Source organism: Nelusetta ayraudi, unplaced genomic scaffold (genome assembly GCF_046127955.1).
Source record: "Nelusetta ayraudi isolate G7.1 ecotype Tasmania unplaced genomic scaffold, CSIRO-AGI_Nayr_v1 ptg000011l, whole genome shotgun sequence".
Classification (NCBI taxonomy): Eukaryota; Metazoa; Chordata; class Actinopteri; order Tetraodontiformes; family Monacanthidae; genus Nelusetta; species Nelusetta ayraudi.
In genome coordinates, this window is record NW_027466061.1 from 18,735,910 (window position 1) to 18,757,500 (window position 21,591).

Sequence of the window (21,591 nt, forward strand, 5' to 3'; positions counted from 1 at the left end):
CTGGTCATAGGCAGATGAGCGCCCTCTGGAGTCTGGATCTGCTCTAGGTTTCTTCCCACAGGGGAGTTTTTCCTGGCCACTGTCGCACTTTGCTTGCTCTGCGGGCCCAGTTTTTTTTTCTTTTTTTCTTGATTGAACTCCTGACCATCACTCGTATTCATAAACAGCTTTTGCTGCAATGTTATGACCATACAGAACTGGTACCTGAATGGAAACTATTCAATCATCCATCCATCTATTTTCTATCACTGCTGATCTTGCACTCAGGGACATGGGGGCCTCTGGAGCCTATTGCAGCTGTCATGGGATGAGGGCAGCGTTACACCCTGAAAAATAGTTGCAGCAGCAAGACAAACATCTAACTGCAGAGACAAACTACCAACACTCACACTTATGGGCCATTTAACTTTAAATTAATTATGTGCAATGTCAACAATACCTCAAGTCCATTTCAACTATGTATACACTCCAATACAAACACTGACATATACTTTGATATGTAGAATGTAGATAAGTGTGGAAAATAAAAGCTTTTATTTGATCGCTTTCATATTTAATTATTTCCTTTTCTGGAATCATAAAATAAAGAATGACGTTTTGTTGCGTTTTTTTTTTTGCAATAACAAAATTGAATCTATATGTAAACTATTTCCAACTATCACATACTACAAACTAGTTTTTAATTTTCTCTATTAATCCCTTTATTTACAGGTCTGGGTTTAAAATATTAGTCAGACTATGCGTACTGTGCTGAAATCACACTTCAGTAAAGGCCAACAAACTCTCAGCCGGGAGAAACAGAATGAAAGAACGAAGCTTTATTTTCCATCACTCAGTGTTCAATGAAACGTCGTGCGGTTTGTGAAAAGCGAAGACACTCACTATTCGCCAGAAGCGTCACAAGGTGGCGTATTAGTAACGGCACGCGCAGTGGGCATTGAGCCGACAGGTGGCGCAATTGTTGCCAATGTGTGGACTTCTGCGGTTGGAAAGAAGGACATTTTCAGTTCCAAAACAAACAGCCAGGGCTCAGTGTCTGTCAACGCGTATTGATCAGTGTGCTGTGTTCACAACATAACCTCGCCTTATGCTGACTAGGGAAAGAAGCTCGTCTCTCTCTCTCTCTCTCTCTCTCCCTAACACACACACACACACACACACACACACACACACACACACACACACACACACACACGCACAAGTTTCAACGTAAACGTGTTGCGCTTAAATGTGATTTACAGTGTGATGCAAAGTGACCACAGACGCGCCAACGGTCAAATTCTTTGCATGTGTGTGTGTGTGTGTGTGTGTGGGTGGGTGGGTGCGCGCGTATGCATTGTGTAATTTCGTCGTGCACGCCGCCGCAAGAGCCAGTAGGAAGCTTCAGCAGTCAGGAAAAGGTAGAGAGAGTGAGAAAAAAAGCACATGTATTCCTGGAAGCCGATTGGTCCAAATTTTCCCTGCGCTGCCACAATACTGCACACACGTGACCCGCCTGTTTTCACCCACATAAACGCGTGCACTTAGGAGACAGAGACCACACTACCATACAATTCAGCAAAGGCGGAACTCGAGCGGCCCCGCCGCGCCCCCCCACCCATGCCGTCGAGCTGAGACCGCGGGGAGCCCGGAACACCATGGCGGCCGCCACGAGCAGCAGCGGCGGCGGCGGCGGCGCGTCCGCGGCCACGCTTCAGATCAAGCACACCAGCAGCATCGAGCATACGCGGAAACGCATCGACCCGAGGACGAGGCAAGCGGCGCTGTCCTTCCTCAGCAACATTTCCCTCGACGGGCGGCCCGTGCACGACGATGCGGATAACCAGGAGGAGGGCTCGCTGGAGGCTCGGACTAGACACAGCCTGGTGTCACCGGAGCGCACGGAGCACGGAGCTGCCGCAGCCGCAGCCGCAGCAGCAGCCGCCGCCACCGCCGCTGCCGCGGCCGAGGCGCTCGCCCTGGCCAACCAGGCTCTCCTCACCAGCAGCCGCGGCAGCTTCGCGGCGGCTCCCGCAGCTGCTCCGGAGCAAGAGGGCGACGCCTTTGTGCCCTCCACGTTCAACTCGCCTTTCTCCGCGGTGCCAGCCTCGACTCGGGGGAGGCTGCAGACGTACACTCAGGGAATCCTTCCTGCTCCCTACTCCAGGCAAAGCTCCCAGAACTACAACCTGGAAGGCGGACACATAGCCAACTCTGCTATAGAGCTGCAGAGGTCCAGGTAACAACTCAGTGGCTAATTATGAGTAGCGGGGGCACAGGGTGTGGACGAGAGGGTTGTTTGTTGCAGTTGGAAGGATCCAGCCCGTCTTGCACGTTCTGCACATTCAGGTCACTGGACTGCACACTGATGTCATCATAACAAGCGAGCACTAAGTCAGCCATGCCGCCCACTGTCCCAGCCCTGCAAGGCTGCAGCCAGAAATAGCTGCAAGAATATAATAATGATAATAACAATAGAAATAATAATAATAATAATAATAATAACAATGCGCTGCGTATTGCAGTTTGCTTTTGTTGCACTTCGCCGACTGTATGTTATTGCAAACATTTTTAGTGCGTTGTATGCTTAGAATGTAGAACAATAATGCTGCTTATTATCAGTAGAAGGAGGTGGGAAAGTTCAAAATATGTGATAGATCAATGAGAGCAGACCCCACAAGGAATCTATTCCATTGTATAACGTCTTTATAAACTGCTGCATCAGCTTGTTTTGCTTTCTCACAGCTGGATGTATCAGGAATCTGAATGAATGAACTCATGGGAACTGTGTTCTTGCAGTCTCTCTCTCTCTCTCTCTCTCTCTCTCTCTCTCTCCCCCCCCCCCCTCTCTCTCTCTCTCTCTCTCTCTCTCTCTCTCTCTCTCTCTCCCCCCCCCTCTCTCTCTCTCTCCCTCTCTCTCTCTCTCTGTCTCACTCTCTCTCTCTTTCACTCTCCTCCGCTCAGCTGTTTTAAAAATGTGCTAGTTATTAGCAACCCTGTCAGCCTGCGTGCAGCGATAAACAGGCCCCGGGATAAAGTTCAGCTGCTTGTATATTTACCCCTCACAGGTGCTCGTAGTGCGACGACTCCGCGGGCCTGCATGCACACATCTGATAGACAGTGTGATCGCAGGTCCAGCAGCTGCGAAGCCGTAACCTAGATTCCACAGAGGGAACTCAGCAGCACGCCCACCTGCCCACCTGCCTCCCTCCTTTTTATCTCTCCTACTTGAACTGACTCTCGTGCTCCTTGTCAGGTTTAGCCCAAAATTATTTTTAGTGAATGTCACTCCGGCACCTGCTGGCTACCTCCTTCCCCTCGGCAAACATCCTGTAACCCTACTCCCCGCTCCAGGACGACAGCCTCTGGCCACCTCCAAGTGGATGTGTTTTCATTTGGTTTTTTCTGCCTCATGTGAACAGTCGGAGGCGGGGAGCGGGTCAGGGGGGCGATTGAAGCACCTCTTGGCGGGTCAGCTGTAGGTGACAGACACCTCTCGCTGTCAGAACCTCCTGCACCAGTTCTCTGTTTTCCACTGACAGTCCGTCTCCCAGAACGCTCTCCTCCCCCCAGAGCCTCAGCCAGCCCTCTCAGGAAGCTGCAGCTATTTAGTTCCCTTTCCTGACCTCATGGAAATTACACAATGAAACAGCCCAGTGTTTGGTCGAGAAATAAGAACGGCAAAGACACGGAACTAGAGTGTGTGTCTCCAGAGGGACCTTTTAGTGGTTTATTGGCACTTAAAACAAGCACAAGCAGCCTAATGGGGACGTTGCAGATCTCTGCAGCCCGTTTCAGCCGCTGTTCCCCACCAATGTTTTGGCATCTCCCTCAGCAGATGGTTTCATGTGTGGTTGTCTTGGTGATAGAAGACATTTAAATTTCTATTTCTGTTTTTCTGCAGTGCTGTAAGGAGCTCCTCTCCACATCAGCTCTTAAACTGTGCGAAAGACTTTCATTCTTTGTGTCAGGGGACCAAGAATGAACAGACTAGATTTGTTTTTTGAACTCAACAAAACAAACAAACAAAAAAACTAGCTATTTTACATGCCAAATGCTGTCTTACAGGCCCAGTGTTGGAACATCTAGCAACATCTAATGGCAAGAAAAGAATACTGCAAAACGTTGTCCACTTGATCCCAGGTCTTCCACTAGCTGTGGTATCAATGGAAAATCATGACACTGGAGCAAACTCACATTCTGGCCTGCTGACTCCTAAAACTTGAACTTTTTTACTAGTGAATCACAGAACTTACTGCAAGCACATATGTGTTTTCTGTGCCCCTTAACACAGTCAGTAGGTCCTTTTTTGATATAATAATGAACAATAAATGACACATTAGGCTTTTGAAACAGGAGCCGTGTTTGTCAAATGTCAACATAAGCTGGTTAACTAAATAGTCAAGAACTGGCAGAATATCAGAATCAGAATCCTCAGCTGTGTGTTTGCCAGCTCAGCAATTACAACTGTCGTTGTTTGATTGTTGGTGCTTCACTCACATTTCAGTTCCTTCTAGAACACGTTAGCTTCCAGTGTGCCGCCTCAGTCCCAGCCTGCCTTCTCGTTTTTTTGGACAGTTGGTTCGGGGGAATGGGGGCTTGTTGGTAGACCCTTAGGTGTACCCTCGTTTTGGAATGTGCAGAGAGTGAGAAAAAGTGAGAAACCTGTTGATGGAGTGAGGCCATATTCCCCCTGGGGCGTGCGGACAGACTGACTGCGTGCACAGTGCCGGGCTTGTTTTCTGAGGGCAGCTGGTGGAAACGTGTCCAGACGTCCCCGGCTGGGAGAGGCAGGATGCCCGAGCTCTCTGAGAAGCGGCCTGGCTCCCTGCTCTGTTGTTTCTGTCCTCCGCTTCCTCTCCCATGGGACAGCGGAGACACGCTCGCCCCTCAGACTTCTGGCCTCCGGTCCTGCTCCCATTCAGGAAGTCGCTGAGATTCTGATGTGCTGCCAGGGCCGACTCTCTGAGGCCAGAGCTGCTGTGGGATACACACACACACACACACACACACACGCACACACATGTACATACATATATATATGTATACATACACATATATACATATACGTGTGTATGTATACATACATATGCATATATATATATATATATACATATATATGTATGTATATATATGTATATATATATATATATATATATATATGTATACGTATATATATATATATATATGTATATGTATACACATATGTATATATATGTATATATATATACATATATATATATATATATATATATATATGTATACACATATATATGTATATATATACATATATATACATATATATGGAATGTATATATATATACATATACATATATGTATATATATACATGTATGTATGTATGTATATGTATATATCTGTATGTATGTATGTATGTGTATATATATATATATATATATATATATATATATATGTATATGTGTGTGTGTGTGTGTGTGTGTGTGTGTGTAATATACGGCACCGATGGATGCTTTCATCTTCCTCCTGGGATGTGTCCCTCGTGAATCAGCATGCCGAGGCAGGTGAAGCATCAGCATCTGGTCTCATCAGCCTAATGCGTGGAGCCGTTTCCCTTTTATCCTGACATTGCCGGGTTGACTCTCCTCGCTTGCCTTTTTTTTAAAGGGTCAAAACCGCCATCAGTGCAGGCTCGTCTACTTCACAGTGTTTTAACAAGCTTTTTTAGCATGAGGCAGCAGTGGCTGCGGCTGGAAAACAAGCAGAGCCAGCTATTACAACTGTGTGTGTGTGAGTGTGTGTGTCTCACATACTTTTGGTTATGAGGGTGATTCTTGTTCGCTGAGGTCATGGCTGGCACAATCACAGGATTATATAAGAACACTTCATTTTCCTTGTGCAGAGTCGCTGGCCGTCTGGCAAACACACACAGCACTGACAAAGCTAAGTAAGCGCTCGTAAGACTTGTCCAGTTAAGAGGAACGGGGGGCTGAGCAATTTCCAGCCGGACGCTGGAGTCAACCTTCCACATGGCGTCTCGCTCCGTTTCTCACGGTGCTCAGCTAGTGGCCGGAGACACTGCTGGAATAGGGAGCAGAGCAATTCACTCGTGCTTCCTTTTGACATAGTTCCCTGTCTTGTTTGTTTTCCCGGGTGTGTTGGGACAATCACAGAGGCTGAAACGGCCCAGACTAAACTTTATTTGATCCGGCGCTTCACTCTTCCCCTTGGTGTGGCTGTGTTTGAGCAGAGGGACTGGATCCGTAACTTTACCAGTGTTTAAAAGTGACTCTGGGTTGGAGTGGAAGACTTGTGCCGTGGTGATCTGCCAGCAGGCCGTTCGTGTGAAACGGTGTAATCTCCACATCTAATAGGTCCACTTGAGCATTATGTCTTCATTGCATGGCACCACTGGGCAGCATTGTTGTTGGCTTTATAAAACATTGAACTTCCAAGAGGGTACTAGTGTGTGATTGCGACGGGAATAACTCGTTGCTACTGCTCCTTTGGCATTAAAGTAAACCAGAGCATCTTTGAAGCCTCGGACCTGGTCCTGTTAATGTCTCACTAGCGAGAGACTGAATGTTCAAGCTCTTGGGCCTGTGGTGAATAAGTGGCCTGGATATTGTTATTGTTTCCAGGATCTCTGCCGGTCTGGAAAAACTCTTCGATGTCAGAAGACTGCGTCCTGTGCCGTCTGGATTAAAGTCCACAGGTGCCTGTGGGTCCTGTTGAAGCCGGCTGGGGACTGACTGACTGACTGGAAGAGAACCATGGCCAGTTAGAATTTTGTCAGATGAAGTGAGAATCTGCCACGCTGAGGGGAGACAGATGGCTGTGATTATTTCACTTTTCCGACAGATTGGAGGAAATGGAGCAACGCTTGATTGCAAAAGCGGAATTTTATTCGCAGATGATTTTAAAAAAAAACAACAACCGGTGCCTAAAATCTGAAGATGCTTTTTTTTTTTTCTAAAATGGCAACTCGAGAGAGGTCAAAGTCACCCAGAGAACTGGAGCAACAGATGAGGCTTTGCCTCATTTCATAGATCACGCCTTGAAACAGTTGTTCACTAAACGGATCCCAGGAACAGTTTGTTTTGAATCTAAACTCCTGAAATAATTCAAGAAGTAAATCAGTGGTGGACATTTTCTCACCACCACAACAGTGTGAAAAACTGATTTGAACCAAGTCATCCCAGGAATGAAACAGGAAGTATTGACCTCTGAGGCCGCCTGTCATCTCAGATCTTTATCCAACCTCTTGACACGACTGTCACTGAAGATGGATGATGTCAGACCTTAAATCACATGACCTCACCGGTCTGAGCTGTGGGAGCTGGTCACTCTGCTCTGTAATGGGGATGGGGGATGTGTTGGGGGGAGGTGAGGCCCACATGTTTAAAACCCTCGTGTTTTACTTATTTTTTTGTTTTATTTTTTTGGCCCAAACTAGCCGTCGGCGTTCTTCCCTTCAGAGTTCGGACGTCTCCCACTTTGTGATCGCTCACTATACACAGCGGGCTGCCCACTCTAATGGCCTTTGGTCCGCGTCCTCATGCAAACACTCATAGCAGCCCATCTCCAGCGGTTTACAGTGCTCACTTAGCTTGTGTTTGTCGAGGCTCTGGGAGATCCTCAACGACAAAGTCATCTTTTGTTAATCTGTCCTCACGGCCTGTCGTTTATTAACTAGACACCCTGCCGCCTCTCCACTGGGCTGCAATATTTGATGGAGAGGGGGAGGCTGGGTTCAGGGGTCACCAGTTGGTCTGCAGCCTCACCACACATTTTTCCTTTGGAAATAATTTACAGTCCACTGGGTTGATGCTCCGCAGCGTCTCAGTGTTATTAAAGACCGTGTTAGGCCGAATGTACGTTTATATCACCGTGAGCGCCAGTGCGACCAGGTGGATTATGTCACCGTTGTTGCTAAACATGCAATTACAGCCTAATTTTGGAAACTACTTAGCCATCACATTTGTGTTTTTGGCGCTAGACTGGCAGCTGATCACACGAAAGGGATCCAGCAGCATTTTGCCGTTCAGTCGCGCAACTAAAGTGTGAAATAAAGGCCATCTGTGAGCAAATGTGTTGCATAAAGTGGTTGCCAAGCCAGCTTGTTATCCTCTTAGTGGCTCTGATCCTGGAAAATTCTCTCTGATATGAGCAAGACTGAGGACTGGCTGCTGACCGCCTCAGTCTGGTGTGCAGAGATGGATGGCAGGAACCAAGAAACCAAGCGGCGCTTCTTATGTAGACTTTATAAATAATTTTACACACACGAGAGACAATTCCTGACATGACTTCAAATGTATTCATCCCATGAACTCTCCAATGCATTGTTCTGTAACCCTTCCCGTTAACCATAATCCTTTTCTCCTTTCAGTCACTGATTGAAAGCTGTTGCATGTCAAATGTAAACATTGAAAGCCGGGTTGAATGTTTAGTCATGAGGACCTCATAGAAGTTATGAAACCTGTGCAAAAACCATTTGGGATTTTCTTTAACCATCACTTATGGTATAGGGTCTTGCTCTCATGTCATGCAAGAAACAACATCATTTATTCACACACGTTTGCCAGTAGAAAATAATTGATAGATGTTGCTGTTACTTCATTCTAAACTCCAGAGGAACTGCCTGACCGTCTTTGACAAGGAGCGCTGGACCCTCCTTGGGCCATTTTAGATATTGCTGTGGACTGATTCATTGGCTTTTAATCAAATTGCTCCTCATGGCTTTGTGCCTGTGTGTGTATCAGGTGGATGGGTGCTTATCACTTTCCCTAACGCAGTACTTCTGTCCTTCTCAGACGCAGGCTCATCTCTCAGCGCTCTTCGCTTGAAACACTGGAAGATATAGAGGAGAATGCTCCTTTACGCAGGTATGACTGAACTTTGCACATCCAGCCACAAGTCTTCTTTTTTTAAAAGAAAAAGAAAGCAAAGTAAGGAAAAGAAAAAGCAATTTTGTGAGGCAAGTAACCGCTTGTGTTTCTTTGCTCTTTACTTTTCAGATGTCGAACCCTGTCGGGTTCACCCAGACCAAAGAGCTTCAAGAAGATCCACTTCATAAAGAACATAAGGCAACACGATATGCGCAATGGAAGGTACGATGACAAACGAGGCCGTCTCTTTACTTGGTACAAGTGCTGGGTAGATAATAGCAGGGCGCCCCAGTCAATGGAGTGCACGGCAAATGTTTCTTTTAAGTCCCCTGGCAGGCAGGCGGCCGCTGCGAGTGGCTGCGAGCTCTGTGTGCCATGACATAGATTGAAAATCCTGCCCCTTGACAAAGTTGTTTAGATGATTTTTGCAATTCATTTTCCTAAGCTGATCACCTGTTTACTGATCGCACCATGAAATCAACCCCAAAAAAAGCCTTAATCCCACATCACTGTGTCACAGTTCACATTGGCATGACTTCTTGAGCACACAAAGCTGTTTTTAAATGTTTTGGTTTTTTTGGCATTTTAGTGCTTTCAGTGTTTTAGGAGAAGTGTAACGTTATAGTATTTTTTTTACTTCGGCGCAAGCCAGCAAGTGAAGGGCAAAGATGCTCCCGGCACTTTTTAAAAAATGACGTGTCGCCATTACTTAATTAGTTTAATGGTCTTAATGGTGCAGATAAGGAAGCATATTTTGTGCAGAAGAGAATTCTTCCTCTCCTCACACATGCAGTGCCCCGTAAGTTTTGATATCGTTTTCGGCTGATCACAAACATGTGTCATGCATCTCCGCCTCGCAGATGTTAAAAGCAGACAAAGAAGAGAGGTCGCTGTTGTGAGCTTACTCAGCTGACATCGAGCCTCCTGAGAAAAGCTCTCTGATTATACACCACATGTTTACACTAAACACTATTTGGATCAGTTTTTTGTTTTTTTTTTAAATGGCCAAACATAACTCAAAGCTGTTGTGCAGGACATTTATTTTCCTCCATCCAAACAAGTGTCCAGTAATGCAACAATAATTAGCAGTTTAATGGCAGCATTTAGTTCTCGCAGGAAGCGATCAATCACTAGCGTCGCTGCGTTTTTGCAATGACTCTCAGCACCACTAGAGGGAGATGTCCTGTACCGCTATTAAAAGTTGACTAAAAACCAAATTATAGATATTTTCAGGATTTCACTGCTTGTTAAACAGCAAGCACGCATCCTCTCTACAAGTCTCATCTCATTCTCTCTCTTCTTTTTTTACTGCTCCAAACTTGAACCTGCCAGACAGATGTTGATTAGCCCATCTGCCGTTTTTTTTGTTTTGTTTTGTTTTCTATAGGATAGTCCTTATCAGTGGCAGAAGATCCCTCTATAGTGTATTTTCTGTCCTGCCCTATCGAGATTGTAGCCAAGCAGGGTATGTATATCCTACAGCATGCCGAACCTCCAAACTTCCTCCAGCCTCTGCTCCCTCCTTCCCTTCCCTGTCTTTCCTCGTTCCCTCTGTTGCCTGTGGATGTGCTCTCCTCTGGCTGGCCCAACGCAGTGCCACATGCCGCTCTTGGTGGATCCACTCTTTGCCGCCTAAGGTCGACTGGAATGAACAGATAGTGCGCCTAATGGTGCTCAGAGGCTTAAGACTACAGTGCGTAACTTTTGGCAAACGATTCAGCCAATCAGGTCCAGGCGAAGGCCGCTGTCCCTAAAATTTCAAAGTTAAAAGTTCCCGCACTCCACATTAAACGCAATTTGTCACCACATCCCAATCAAAGCAACAATAGTTAATGAGGAGCTTTCCTTTCAAAGTGCCACATACGCTGCTGAGACAGCAGAGGGGAATACGGCAGACCGGAGCTTTAATGTGACACTGATGTGCACGTTGTCCAGGCGCCCTCTGTGTAAACGCTCTCAGCCTGCCTGGGTCACGTGTTGGCAAAGCTTATTTTCAGTCATCGACAGTGTTGTTGTCATTCCTCTCATTCCAGCAGGGCTCTGCCAAAAATGACGCACTGTAGCTTTAATATTGGAGCACAATGCTTGTTGCTTGTAACGCTTCCAACCCTACACAGTGGCTACGTAAGGCTTTTGGGGCATGCAACTTCTTGATTTCCACAAACTTTTTTTTTCTTTTTTCGCTAGCTTTGTCGTTTAGCATTTAGCAAAAACGAGTGATTTCTGGGACTTACTGTACGCTGTTCTTAGAAACCAAGAAAGCTCCTCAAATATTTTAGCATGTTCTGTTTTACATTTCTATTAGATTTGAAATTTCTACCTACACTCTACACAGGTAAGACTAGGGTTGCCACCTCCTAGAGTTTCAAATCCGGGACATCTCGGGGGGGGGGGGACAAAGTGAATTGCGTCCCATATCAGTTCATTACAGGACAGGTTTTTAAGTTGCCAAATATGGGACAATCGCGTACTTCACGGGAGGGTTGGCAACCCTATCTAGACCACAGATGGAAATCAAATGAGGTTTTGGCAACGAGGGTGGCAACCCTAGGTAAGACTGTTCTCGGTCACAAGAAGCCGTGTGGTTTGTTTTTTGTTTTTGTTTTTTGGAGGAAGTGAAAGAGAAAAGAGACAGATAAACATCTGAGAGTAGAAAAAATCCATAGACTGAAAAGCTCAGGGAACAAAGGGGCCAATCCGTGGGAGGAATTTTCTAAGCCAGACAATCAGTGCGCAGTCAGGGGTTAACAAACCACTGCAGGAGCTGTCCAATGTGCACATTTGACTGCTTATGGCCGCTAATTGACAGTTTGCAGTTAACTGCCCAAGTCAAGTACTGCGGCATGATGTTAGATGACTTGGCTGCTGGATTGCATCCATTATTTTTTTAAAACATTTCCTCTAACTTTTTCCTGTCATTTATACGAATGCTTATTGATTAATATTTCAAAATGTGTCAAAAAGCCAAAAACAAATGATTTGGAATCAGTCACTAAAAAAGGAACAACATTTAATCACGGAACAGCAGCTGTTTACTCTCGTGTTTATTGACTTTAAGCAAAACGTCTTTTGCTGCATTGTAATATGAAAGTGACAAATGTTATCACTTTTGGTAGGACGGTGAAAATATGTGCCATGGAAAACCTCATTTATGAAAAATCATTTAATTAGGGATGTCTTTTTATAGAGCTTCATTGACTCGTGTGGGCTAGAAACGGCCCGGCTGCGAACCCTGCAAGGTCGTCTTGGGCTTTTTTTCTTTTTTGCGTAAATTTTGCATGTTCCGTCGGCATGTTGTTCTTCTCATCTCTCCTATTCCTGAAAGACTTGCATGTTAGGTACTCCTGCATGCTAGAAGTTTCCAGTGGCTCACATTGGTAAAAAATATCTTACTCACAGGGTCGGGATGTAACATTAAACTTACAAGTTTAAAGAAAAGAGCATGGGTTTGGCTGTAAGATATTTAGAAGTCAAGTGCAGCCAGATGGTTCAACAGTTATTTCTTACAATTGAGCACCTGCAGAAATGACACTTTGACTAACATTCACATGATCGAATCCTCAACGCTTGTTAATTTCCCTTTACTCTTCCGTATTCCCAGCAGACTCGAGCACAATAACTTATTTTCCTCAGTGGCTTCACAGCGGGCTTCATGCACCTTATTCCCCCTCCTGTCTGCTTTAATTTAATCTCCACTCTTGTGTAAGACTGCCTGGGGATTTCTATGTCTATGATGCATCTGTCAACATTGTGTCATGATGTGCCCATTTGCCTGATAACACTGTTTCCATTGTAGCAGATTGGCCGCACATATCATCAAAATGCTCGGCGGGTCACGCGAAGTAGCGGCGCGTAATTATGTCCGTCTACCTGTTCGTGGGTTTAAACAGACGGAGGAGGGCGAGATAATGGAGAGGCAGGAAAACAAGGCAGTGTTATGATTTAATGTCTGCTGCTGTGAAATGCCACCACGCGTCCAAAAATAATAGTTTTGCTTGAAATTATGCAAGTGGAATAGCTTTTACCTCCAAGAGGCATCTCTCACTGTGTGTCATTACGTGTAAGCAACGTTCCAGTTCATTATTATAAAGAAGGGTAATGTGTTAAAAAGACAGCAGGCGTGTGATCTTCTTTGTCACTGCGCAAACATGAAACTTTGCTGGCAGCAACCTCTAATCGTCCGGTTAAATAAAACTGACGTGACGAATGGAGGCGGTGACATGTTTTATTTTGACAGGATAAGTTTGCCACCTGCTTTGCTCTCGTGGTTTCATCGGCATGTTGAGACATTGCAGTGCTAAATAGGTGTTGCTTGGCCCACTTTAGAGTCGACACGCCCACCAGCAGACATTAAATGCACGCGTGTATCATATTACCATGATAAATAATCAAGATTTTTCAGGGGAGAAAATCCCATGAATGTTGATCTTCATTTCTAATGCGTTCCAGTTCCAGACAGAGACGACGTTGAGTGCATATCAAATAGGGCCGCGATTCTTGAGTTCAGGGACGTGGAAGTGAGCCAGAGTGTCTTCCAGCACTGGGGCAGGAGTGGGATGCGGCACAGATGGTTCCTACAATCAAAGCCCTAAAGTTCTTGTGCTCATCAGGGATGTGAAGTTGGAAGGAGGGCGTCAGCGGCACCCTTCCGGTGGCGTCAGCGCCAAGGAGATGGTGATTGGGCTGGAGGGAGTGGAGCTGGGGGCCGACGGCAAGGTGAGGCGGCGGAGGGGGAACCTGAATGTCTCTGAGTAAAACTCCTTCAGCATGCTCACCGTCGCAAACTAAATCAGTCCTTAGTGGCAACAACTTCATGAATTATCTTTTTATTAGGTCGTATTAAAAACTCACCGGCAAGCGGCTGCGACTTGGACGCAAAGTCAAAGTGGCATGAAAATTTTTGGCAAGATTGGTAAATGCAATTACTTCTGACCCTAATTCATAAGTTACTATTATTATTATTTATTATTGTTATCATTATTATTATTATTATTATTATTATTATTATTATTATCATTATTATTATTATTATTATTATTATTATTATTATTATTATCATTGTGTAATGAAATGATTACACACCAGACTCGATGTTAAGGACACTTTAAATCTATAAATCATTATTTCTCTGTTTACAAAAACATCTCTCTTTGAAATAGGATGACTTATAACTGCTAACTAATCTCTTAACTATTTGGGCAAGTCTTTCTTCTCATGTATCTTTCAATAGTGCTGTCTAATTATAGGTACCATTATTTATTAATCCTAATTTCTCCCTGCAGCCTAAAGCCATAAATCTCAAACAGAAAGTACCACAGCTTTATGACCAGCTCCTGCGAGCTGTCCAGAGTCCAGACGATTACTCAGCCAATGCATGTTTGACGCTGGACTGTGTTTTGGTAAATTTGCCAGAAACAAATTGAATTAGGGCACCCAGCCGCCGCAGAGTTTTTGTTTTACAAGCTACATTCCTTCGCTGTGGGTTGGAAAAGCCAGCAGGCTCCACAGAAACGGGCGTGCAGGTCACTGCACGGCAGCCGCAGGGTGGAGTTCAGCAGCTTTCTCCCCACTATGTTCTCACCACCCCTCCTTCCTGCCGCAGACTGTGTCCTACACCCAGTTCCTGTATCCCACTAACGTGCTGGGCGGTCGGAGGAACACCATTGACTCCACCTCGTCCTTCTCCCAGTGCCGCAACGCCAGCCACCGCAGCCTCAGTCTGGGCCGTGCCAACAGCAACCAGAGCAGCGTGGACACAGGTGGGTGGGCCGCCGGTGGCCCCTTTTCACACCTGCCGTTAAAATGCTCAGCATGTTTTGGTTTGAGGTCGTTTACATTGAGATGCGACAACAACCTTGCAGTATTTCCATGACTCCATCCTTGTACGCTGGCCGTCGCTGCTCTTCCAAGTGTTCATGGAACGTGTTTTCCATGAACACTTGGAAAACAAGTCTTCTTCTTCTTCTTCTTCTTCTTCTTCTTCTTCTTCTTCTTCTTCTTCTTCATTTTATTTTTATTTTTCCTTTTCTTCTTCTTTGCCTCTTTCTTTCTCTTCCTCTATTTCTTCGTCCTAGTCCCAAGACCCACCCAACCCTAACCCTAACCCACCAATCAGACCTTCCAGTAGGAGGGTCGACACGCGTACTGTCAGAACAGGAAGGATGCTAGCTTTGCAGCTGGAAGCGTTGACCTCTGCTCAGTCATAACTTTAGACTGCATACAAATTGCAAAATGCACAGCATGCAAACATAAGACAATAAAAGGAGAATATGCTGTATGATGTCGTGTTTCCTCGGTGTTGTGTTATATCAGCCAGAACACTCAAACAAATACTTTTATGCTTAGTTTTGTAGTTTTATGTATCCTGCCAATTAGGGCAGTTCGTTGTCATGGTGATGGCTACTTCCTGTCTCCTGTGGATTATACATGATGTTTTGTTCTTTTTATACCCTCTATACTCTTCCAGTAGAAGAATCTTCCTCAAATGTGAGGGTTTGGCGTGATACTTGATAGTGTAGTGATGAAAGGCTTTGGGCCAGTTTGGGTTTATTCTTTTTCTTCTGCAGCCTCTTTTTTCTTGTTGAACGTCCTTTTTTCTTCCACCTAATTTATATTAAAAAGTCTTTTCTTTTCTTGGATCCTCTCCCTTTCTTTTTCCATCTTCTTTTTCATGTTATCCACCCTACTTCGCTGAAACTCACCAAATACATTTAAACGCATGGTGATGTGCATTGGAGACACATTTGCATTTATCTTTGCGCCCGGCAGCCTTTCGTATTGGACGGGTTGGCCGCACACCTTCCTCAATGCATTCGAAGTGTAATAAAACCCCCGCTCTCATGTGCATTCTGTTCCAGTGGCGATCCCTACACCAGAAACTATAGGCACAAGCAAAGTAACCTGATATTTTATGATGATATTATTGGTTGAGGTGTCATGAAATGGTTAACATTTGTTGTTGTTTGTGATCCTGTCAGGGAATGACTTGGGGGACTTCCGCGAGTACGACCCCAATCTGCTGGACGACCCACAGTGGCCTTGCGGAAAACACAAGAGAGTCCTAATTTTCCCCTCCTACATGGTGAGAAAGTCCTTGAGCTGCACGCTGCACTCAGTCATCATCACCGTGGCGCCTGCTGCCTCTGGAGAGTGTTATGGAAAAGTTGTTTTCATCTGCTGTGTGACTGCTTGAATTCTCTTATGTCCTTAAGTAGCTCACTGTTGCAATCTGCTCTCTTTTCTTTTTTGGTCCTGCGGCCCTTTTTAATTGCGCTTTTATCGAAACAACAACCCACGTGACAGATGTGTCTCCACTTCAGTGCTTTACTATTATGGAGGACAGAGCTTGAGGAATTTTATCAACCAGGTTCTAAAAAGGAGTCCAGGAGCGTTTTTAATCAGGAAGGTCACCGGCTGAGACCCTCTTCCTCCATCGACTCATTAAACACTGCCTAGGCCTTAAAACACTGTTTCATTTCTAATCGCTCTCGCACTTTTCCGCAAAGGCACGGATGTTTTATCGGCGACTAGACTCCCACCTCATTCTCTCGCGGCCTCTGTTTTTGTTACCCAGACTGGTAGAATACACAACAAGGACTGACATAGCTGAAATGCTCAGTCAAGGCCAGGCTGTGTGTCTTTGTCTTCCTCCTATTACGAAAGCCAGCGTCCGGCAACAATGGCGATTGTGTTTACTGCAGGAACAGAAGCAGGGAATTCTCTCAGCCGTTGAGCAGACATGGCCTGGTCTCCCGCTGAGGCTTCAAGTCAAAACAGGATACTCACACCTCCACTTCAGCCCAGAGAGAGTGATTGACGTTGACTATAAATACTGAACAAAACTTTCCCTTTTTTCACAAAAAAGTGTTTCTTGGAACTGCACTATTTAAAAAGGAATTGTTAATAGAAGAGAAAATGTAAGGTAACGTAACGTAAACGTTGTTGGCTCACATTTCCCTAACAAAGATCCTGATGTAACATTTATAAATTCCATCATATGCAAGTGAAAAACACTTGTTTTGTTTTGCATGATTGTGATACCAGTTCAACTTTTGCCTCTTCAGCAAAAACACCCATTCAGCGACGCTCAGACCAGTTTTACTTTTACTTTTACTGCTGGATTTAGAATAAAGCCATAAGAAAACATAAAAATAGAATAAAATGCAGCATACTTGCTGTTTAATCCATGAACTCTCTGAAATCATCAAGTGTTGATGACACAGAGCGTCGTGCTTATGGCTCTGTGTTTTTCATTAGTTTCTCTTTCCATTTTTATTTGTTTGGTTTGTTTGTTTTTTACTATCGCTCATGTTTGGAAAGGTCTCTGTAAATAGAAGGACTTGTGGCCTGATTTTTGATAAAAGTAAAAATGCTTTCATAGGTCGACTTGTTCCTCGGACATGGCCCCATCAGGGAAAACTGAGACACTCCAGGCAGAGGAGGTGCTAGGAACCTTATTTGTGGTCCAAACACTGGGCCTCCAATTATAATGTCCTCATCTGACTCATGCAGCTTGTACTCGAGTATGACGGAGACCAGTCCTCAATAAATACTCCAGCACACCACCAAACTGGCTGAGAAAAAAAAATTGGAGGAACTGCTTTCTGTTGTTGTAAATAGAGAACAATTCCTGTTTTGCCTTTCCTTTTGTCCTACATTTAGTTGATCACCTGACTCCAGCTGTGGGCGATGCGTGCGAAGCCTCACGCTGTGGCGGTGCAACCCAACACTTGTGTGTTGGAGGGATCCAGTCACCTCTCTCGGCGCTGAAAGCGTGTCCGTGTCGTCACCGCTTGTGTTTCGGTCTTTCTTTTCAGACCACGGTCATCGAATACGTCAAACCCTCCGACCTCAAGAAGGACATGAACGAAACCTTCAAAGAGAAATTCCCCCATATAAGGCTCACGCTCAGCAAGATCAGGAGGTAACAAAAAAAAAAAAAAAAACTGCAAGTTGAGATGATTTGACTTGGCAGCTCAACTTTCCTCCTTTCCCTTTCATCCCTCCAATTCCCCGCAGCCTGAAACGGGAGATAAGAAAGTTGGCGCAGGATGAGTGCGGCTACGAGGAGCCGACGGTGGCCATGGCTTTCGTCTACTTCGAGAAGCTTGTGCTTCAGGGAAAACTGAACAAGCAGAACCGTAAACTCTGCGCCGGTGCGTGCGTCCTCCTGGCGGCCAAGATCGGCGGCGACCTCAAGAAGCACGAGGTCAAGCTCCTGATTGACGTGAGTGTCCTCTAATATGAGTCTGAAATAAAAAAATCAAAACTGTACTTTTTTTTTGGAGTCGGTTAAAGTGTGAGTCATGATAATAGTCGGGGCTGGTTAGAGTTGCTTATCAGTCTTTTTAGCTGCACAAGAATGATTTTTTTCCTCTTTGTTTTCAGAGAGATATTATGACGTTTTAATCCAAATTCAGCAAAACATTTTTCCAAATGGGATTTTCCCTGCTCGTCCCTCACAAGGGTAACTCAGGACACGTCTGAGTGGTCATTTCAAAATAAAGCAACTTGACTGTCTTTTTTTTTTTGCACTCCATCCCCCTTCCCACACATCCATAGTCACTTAGTCACAGAAGTCTTTCTGGATTATTTTTCCCAGGTTTCAACCATTTTCTTGCTACATTTTACGATCGACCCACTGATTATTTATTTTTACTTTTATTTATTTTTTGAGGTGCAAAATTGTTCCCCCTTTATGTAAGCGTTCATGGCAGCAAGTGGGTCTAACAAGTAAATGAAGAGGGTGGAAAATCAGTTTGCATCTACTCCTAACTGCAGCTGATCCAGCGAGGCCTCTCCTCCTCCTGTCAGGCCAGAGCGAGCTCGCGTGGAATTAAAGAGCCCTGTCTTGTACATGTCACTCATTCTACTCCTCGTCCCCTCACAGAAACTGGAGGAGAGGTTCAGAGTGAACCGCAGAGAGCTGATAGCCTTTGAGTTCCCCGTCCTGGTGGCGTTGGAGTTCAACCTGCACCTGCCGGAGCATGAGATCATGCCGCACTACAGACGCCTGCTGCAGGCCTCCTAGCGTTGGTGACCCGTCAGGAGGACGGCTGCCCGCTTCTCCTCCTGATCGCATCCCCAGAAGCCCCACACATCCTCAGGCTGATGGTCCCCGCTGACCTCCTCCAGCCGGAGGGACACGCATCTCCTTTGACCTCTCCATCCACTCATAATCACTACAGACTTGTGAAGGAAGGAGCTCCACCGTCTGTAAACAAGCTTCTTTCTCTCCGCCTCCCCCCCAGTTTGCATGTTTTCCAAGTCCTCAGCTTCACTTTGTACATTTCATCCCTCTTTTGTTGATTAAGAGAGCTTTGATTCCGACGGGGGACTTTTGCTTTAGATAAAGCATCCGATGATTGTAACATTTTTTTTTTATCATCTCTTTTCATGAATCTTCCTTCTTGTAAACTTTGCTATGATTGGTTGCCTTGTGACCTGCGTAGAAATGTAAACAAGTGGCTGCTATTGGCTGGACTTTTGGCTGCTCCTCAGAGTGACTCATCTTCTTGCAAGCTGTCGTCTTTAAAAGTGCACTTTTTGACCATATAGCAAGACGTGGTGGGGAAGGGGATCTATTTTCATACTTTTAGTGAACTCGGGAACAAACCCTGATAAATAAGCTGTGTTTTCAAGGCACCACACAAGTCAATTGAACAGAAGTTTTGATTTTTTGTTCTCTCTCTCTCTCCTTTGCATTAATCTTGTTGCTTTTCTAGCCACGGCTGTCTGCGTCACTGTTGTTCGTACAGGTGCTCACAGACCAGACAGGACTTTTTCCACAGAGGCTTTTCCATCACATTTTCTACCAGTTAAACACTTGCTATGGACTTTTGGAGACCACACCCATTTTTAATCAGTGACTTCCTGTGCTCTATGTTAGAGTTTATTGCTGGCACAATTATAGTGCTGTGTCTGGATCAGAGGAGCTCTCAAGGTCAGAAGGGCAAAAAAACAATACCATAAACCATACAATGTTGATATGAATCTGCAAAGTAGCTGCAAGATCCTCTGGTGCTGACAGAAAAATGTGTCAACAACAGATTAACTTTTGCATATAACCTGAACAGGTAATTCAGTCATTAAATTTGATGAATGAATTTAAATCGCTGTGACCGGAATGGAAAGTATTAATCCACTTATTTGGCACATATCCCAACATCTCTTCGTTTTTTCCTTGAACTTGATGCAATACCACAAAGTGTTCAAAGCCAGCAAATCAGAATTAAACAGTTTGTCCGACTAGAGAAAAAAATAAGTATTTGATACTGTTTCAAGTATTAATCCTCTGTGTGATTCAAAGTAATCACATTTTGCAAAATTCAAATTTGAAAATAATGTTTTAAAGGCTGGTTTGTTGATTTAAAAAAAAAAAAGAAATGTATTTCTAATGCAAGCCCAAAGACATTGTGATCGGATGTACTCATGGCAATGTTGATGACCTATGTATGTTTGTAAATAAATAACTTTGCTTGTTGGATCATAAAGACCTCTTTGTTGTTGTTGTTTGTTGTTATTGTTGTTTTTTTGTAATGTTTTATTAATTTGCGTCCAGGCCCTAAACTGTCATTTCTTTGACTGCAGTTTAAAACCCTGTTCTCAGAAAACCCGTTCAGAGTTCTTTTCTTGAACACCCCTTAACGCAGCGTGACATCACAATGTGCCATAGTGCACCTTTGCATGTTTTCAGCTTTGTTGAGTTGAAATAGTAAGGGCAAAACAACTTTAAAATGATTAAAAGCTAAGCACTCACTGCTCTGATGTACAGTTTCATAAAATAAAATGGGAGACACCCATTTCAAACCAGAACAACCGCAAGCACAATGCACTTTTGGTTGAACATTATGAGTGAAATTAAAAACACCTTCAAAACATGCGAACAAGGCTACATTTTATTCTGAAAGCTCACGAGTAAGTCTTGCCTGAGTCTGCTCCCAGTGTAACCTGTTCCTGGTCAGACCAGTATTTGAGCAAACTGCTTTAGTGTTGCAATCACCCTGCGACGGTTCCTTATAGAGGACCCAGATGTTGCAATTGGAGGTTAAGAGAAATGTTTTTGGGAGAAAAAAAGGTATGGGAAAATTCATTTCATTTCAATTTCAACCCTTAACCCTTAACCTAACCCAAACCCAAAAACTAAGCCCAACTCTAACCCTAAAGCCACCTCTAATCCTAACCTGACCTAAACCTGCCGTCAGGGAAGGGGTTCCCAAACCCAATTTTTTGGGAGCAGTTGCCTAACCCAGGTTTCTGGAATGGTTCCTTCAATTTGAAATTGTCTGGGAATTAAATAAAAGGCTGAAGATTAGAAAAGTTTTAATTCATTAATTGGCATATAATAAAAATATTGAATCCATTATTTCAAAAAAAAATTCCATCTGTTGAAAGGTCCTGTGAGTGCTGCTCAACAACCAGCTATCCCTAGTTGGCACGCTCTTCACTCCATGTTGCATGAGCTCATACCTCCTTGCCGTATGCAGACTCTATGCTGATTCTCTGAAAACGTGACCTTTGCTCGATTTCTGCTGGTTTTCTCTCTCTTAAACTGACCCTCAAGTCCAACCTTCTCCTTCTGGGACACATTCATGCTGGGACTTCTAAGAGCATGGTCAACCGTCAAAGGGACTGCACCTGCGGCTCTGTTGTGATCCCAGCGAGTGGTCAGTCCCATGGTGCATGCGGGAAAGTCTCCTGCCTGACACACATCTAGTGTAAACAAGGCCCCGGCAGTCACGCCAGTCT

At 44.7% G+C, this 21,591-nt stretch overlaps 1 protein-coding gene across 2 annotated transcripts; it reads left to right on the forward strand.

Annotated features, from left to right (window-relative positions):
• The first annotated feature begins 1,418 nt into the window (after positions 1-1,418).
• cables1 (Cdk5 and Abl enzyme substrate 1) lies at positions 1,419-20,336 on the forward strand. 2 transcript variants are annotated; one of them, XM_076021655.1, is made up of 10 exons: positions 1,419-2,218; positions 8,770-8,841; positions 8,974-9,066; positions 10,232-10,309; positions 13,455-13,560; positions 14,447-14,603; positions 15,822-15,925; positions 17,661-17,767; positions 17,863-18,070; positions 18,734-20,336. In XM_076021655.1, exons 1-10 carry the CDS (start codon positions 1,638-1,640, stop codon positions 18,872-18,874), a joined length of 1,647 nt encoding a protein of 548 aa, XP_075877770.1. In that variant the 5' UTR covers positions 1,419-1,637; the 3' UTR covers positions 18,875-20,336. The 2 variants fall into 2 exon arrangements, with proteins under 2 accessions (XP_075877770.1, XP_075877771.1); XM_076021656.1 differs by lacking the exon at positions 10,232-10,309 and having other exon boundaries at positions 1,421-2,218.
• The last annotated feature ends 1,255 nt before the right edge of the window (positions 20,337-21,591 follow it).

What these genes read in the sequence shown, in the direction of transcription:
- cables1 (XM_076021655.1), top strand. Translation starts at nt 1,638, where the DNA reads ATGGCGGCCGCCACGAGCAGCAGCGGCGGCGGCGGCGGCGCGTCCGCG. An exon ending in GAGAATGCTCCTTTACGCAG is followed by an intron (nt 8,842 to 8,973) that starts GTATGACTGAAC and finishes TTTACTTTTCAG; the next exon opens with ATGTCGAACCCTGTCGGGTT. An exon ending in AGGTCAAGCTCCTGATTGAC is followed by an intron (nt 18,071 to 18,733) that starts GTGAGTGTCCTC and finishes GTCCCCTCACAG; the next exon opens with AAACTGGAGGAGAGGTTCAG.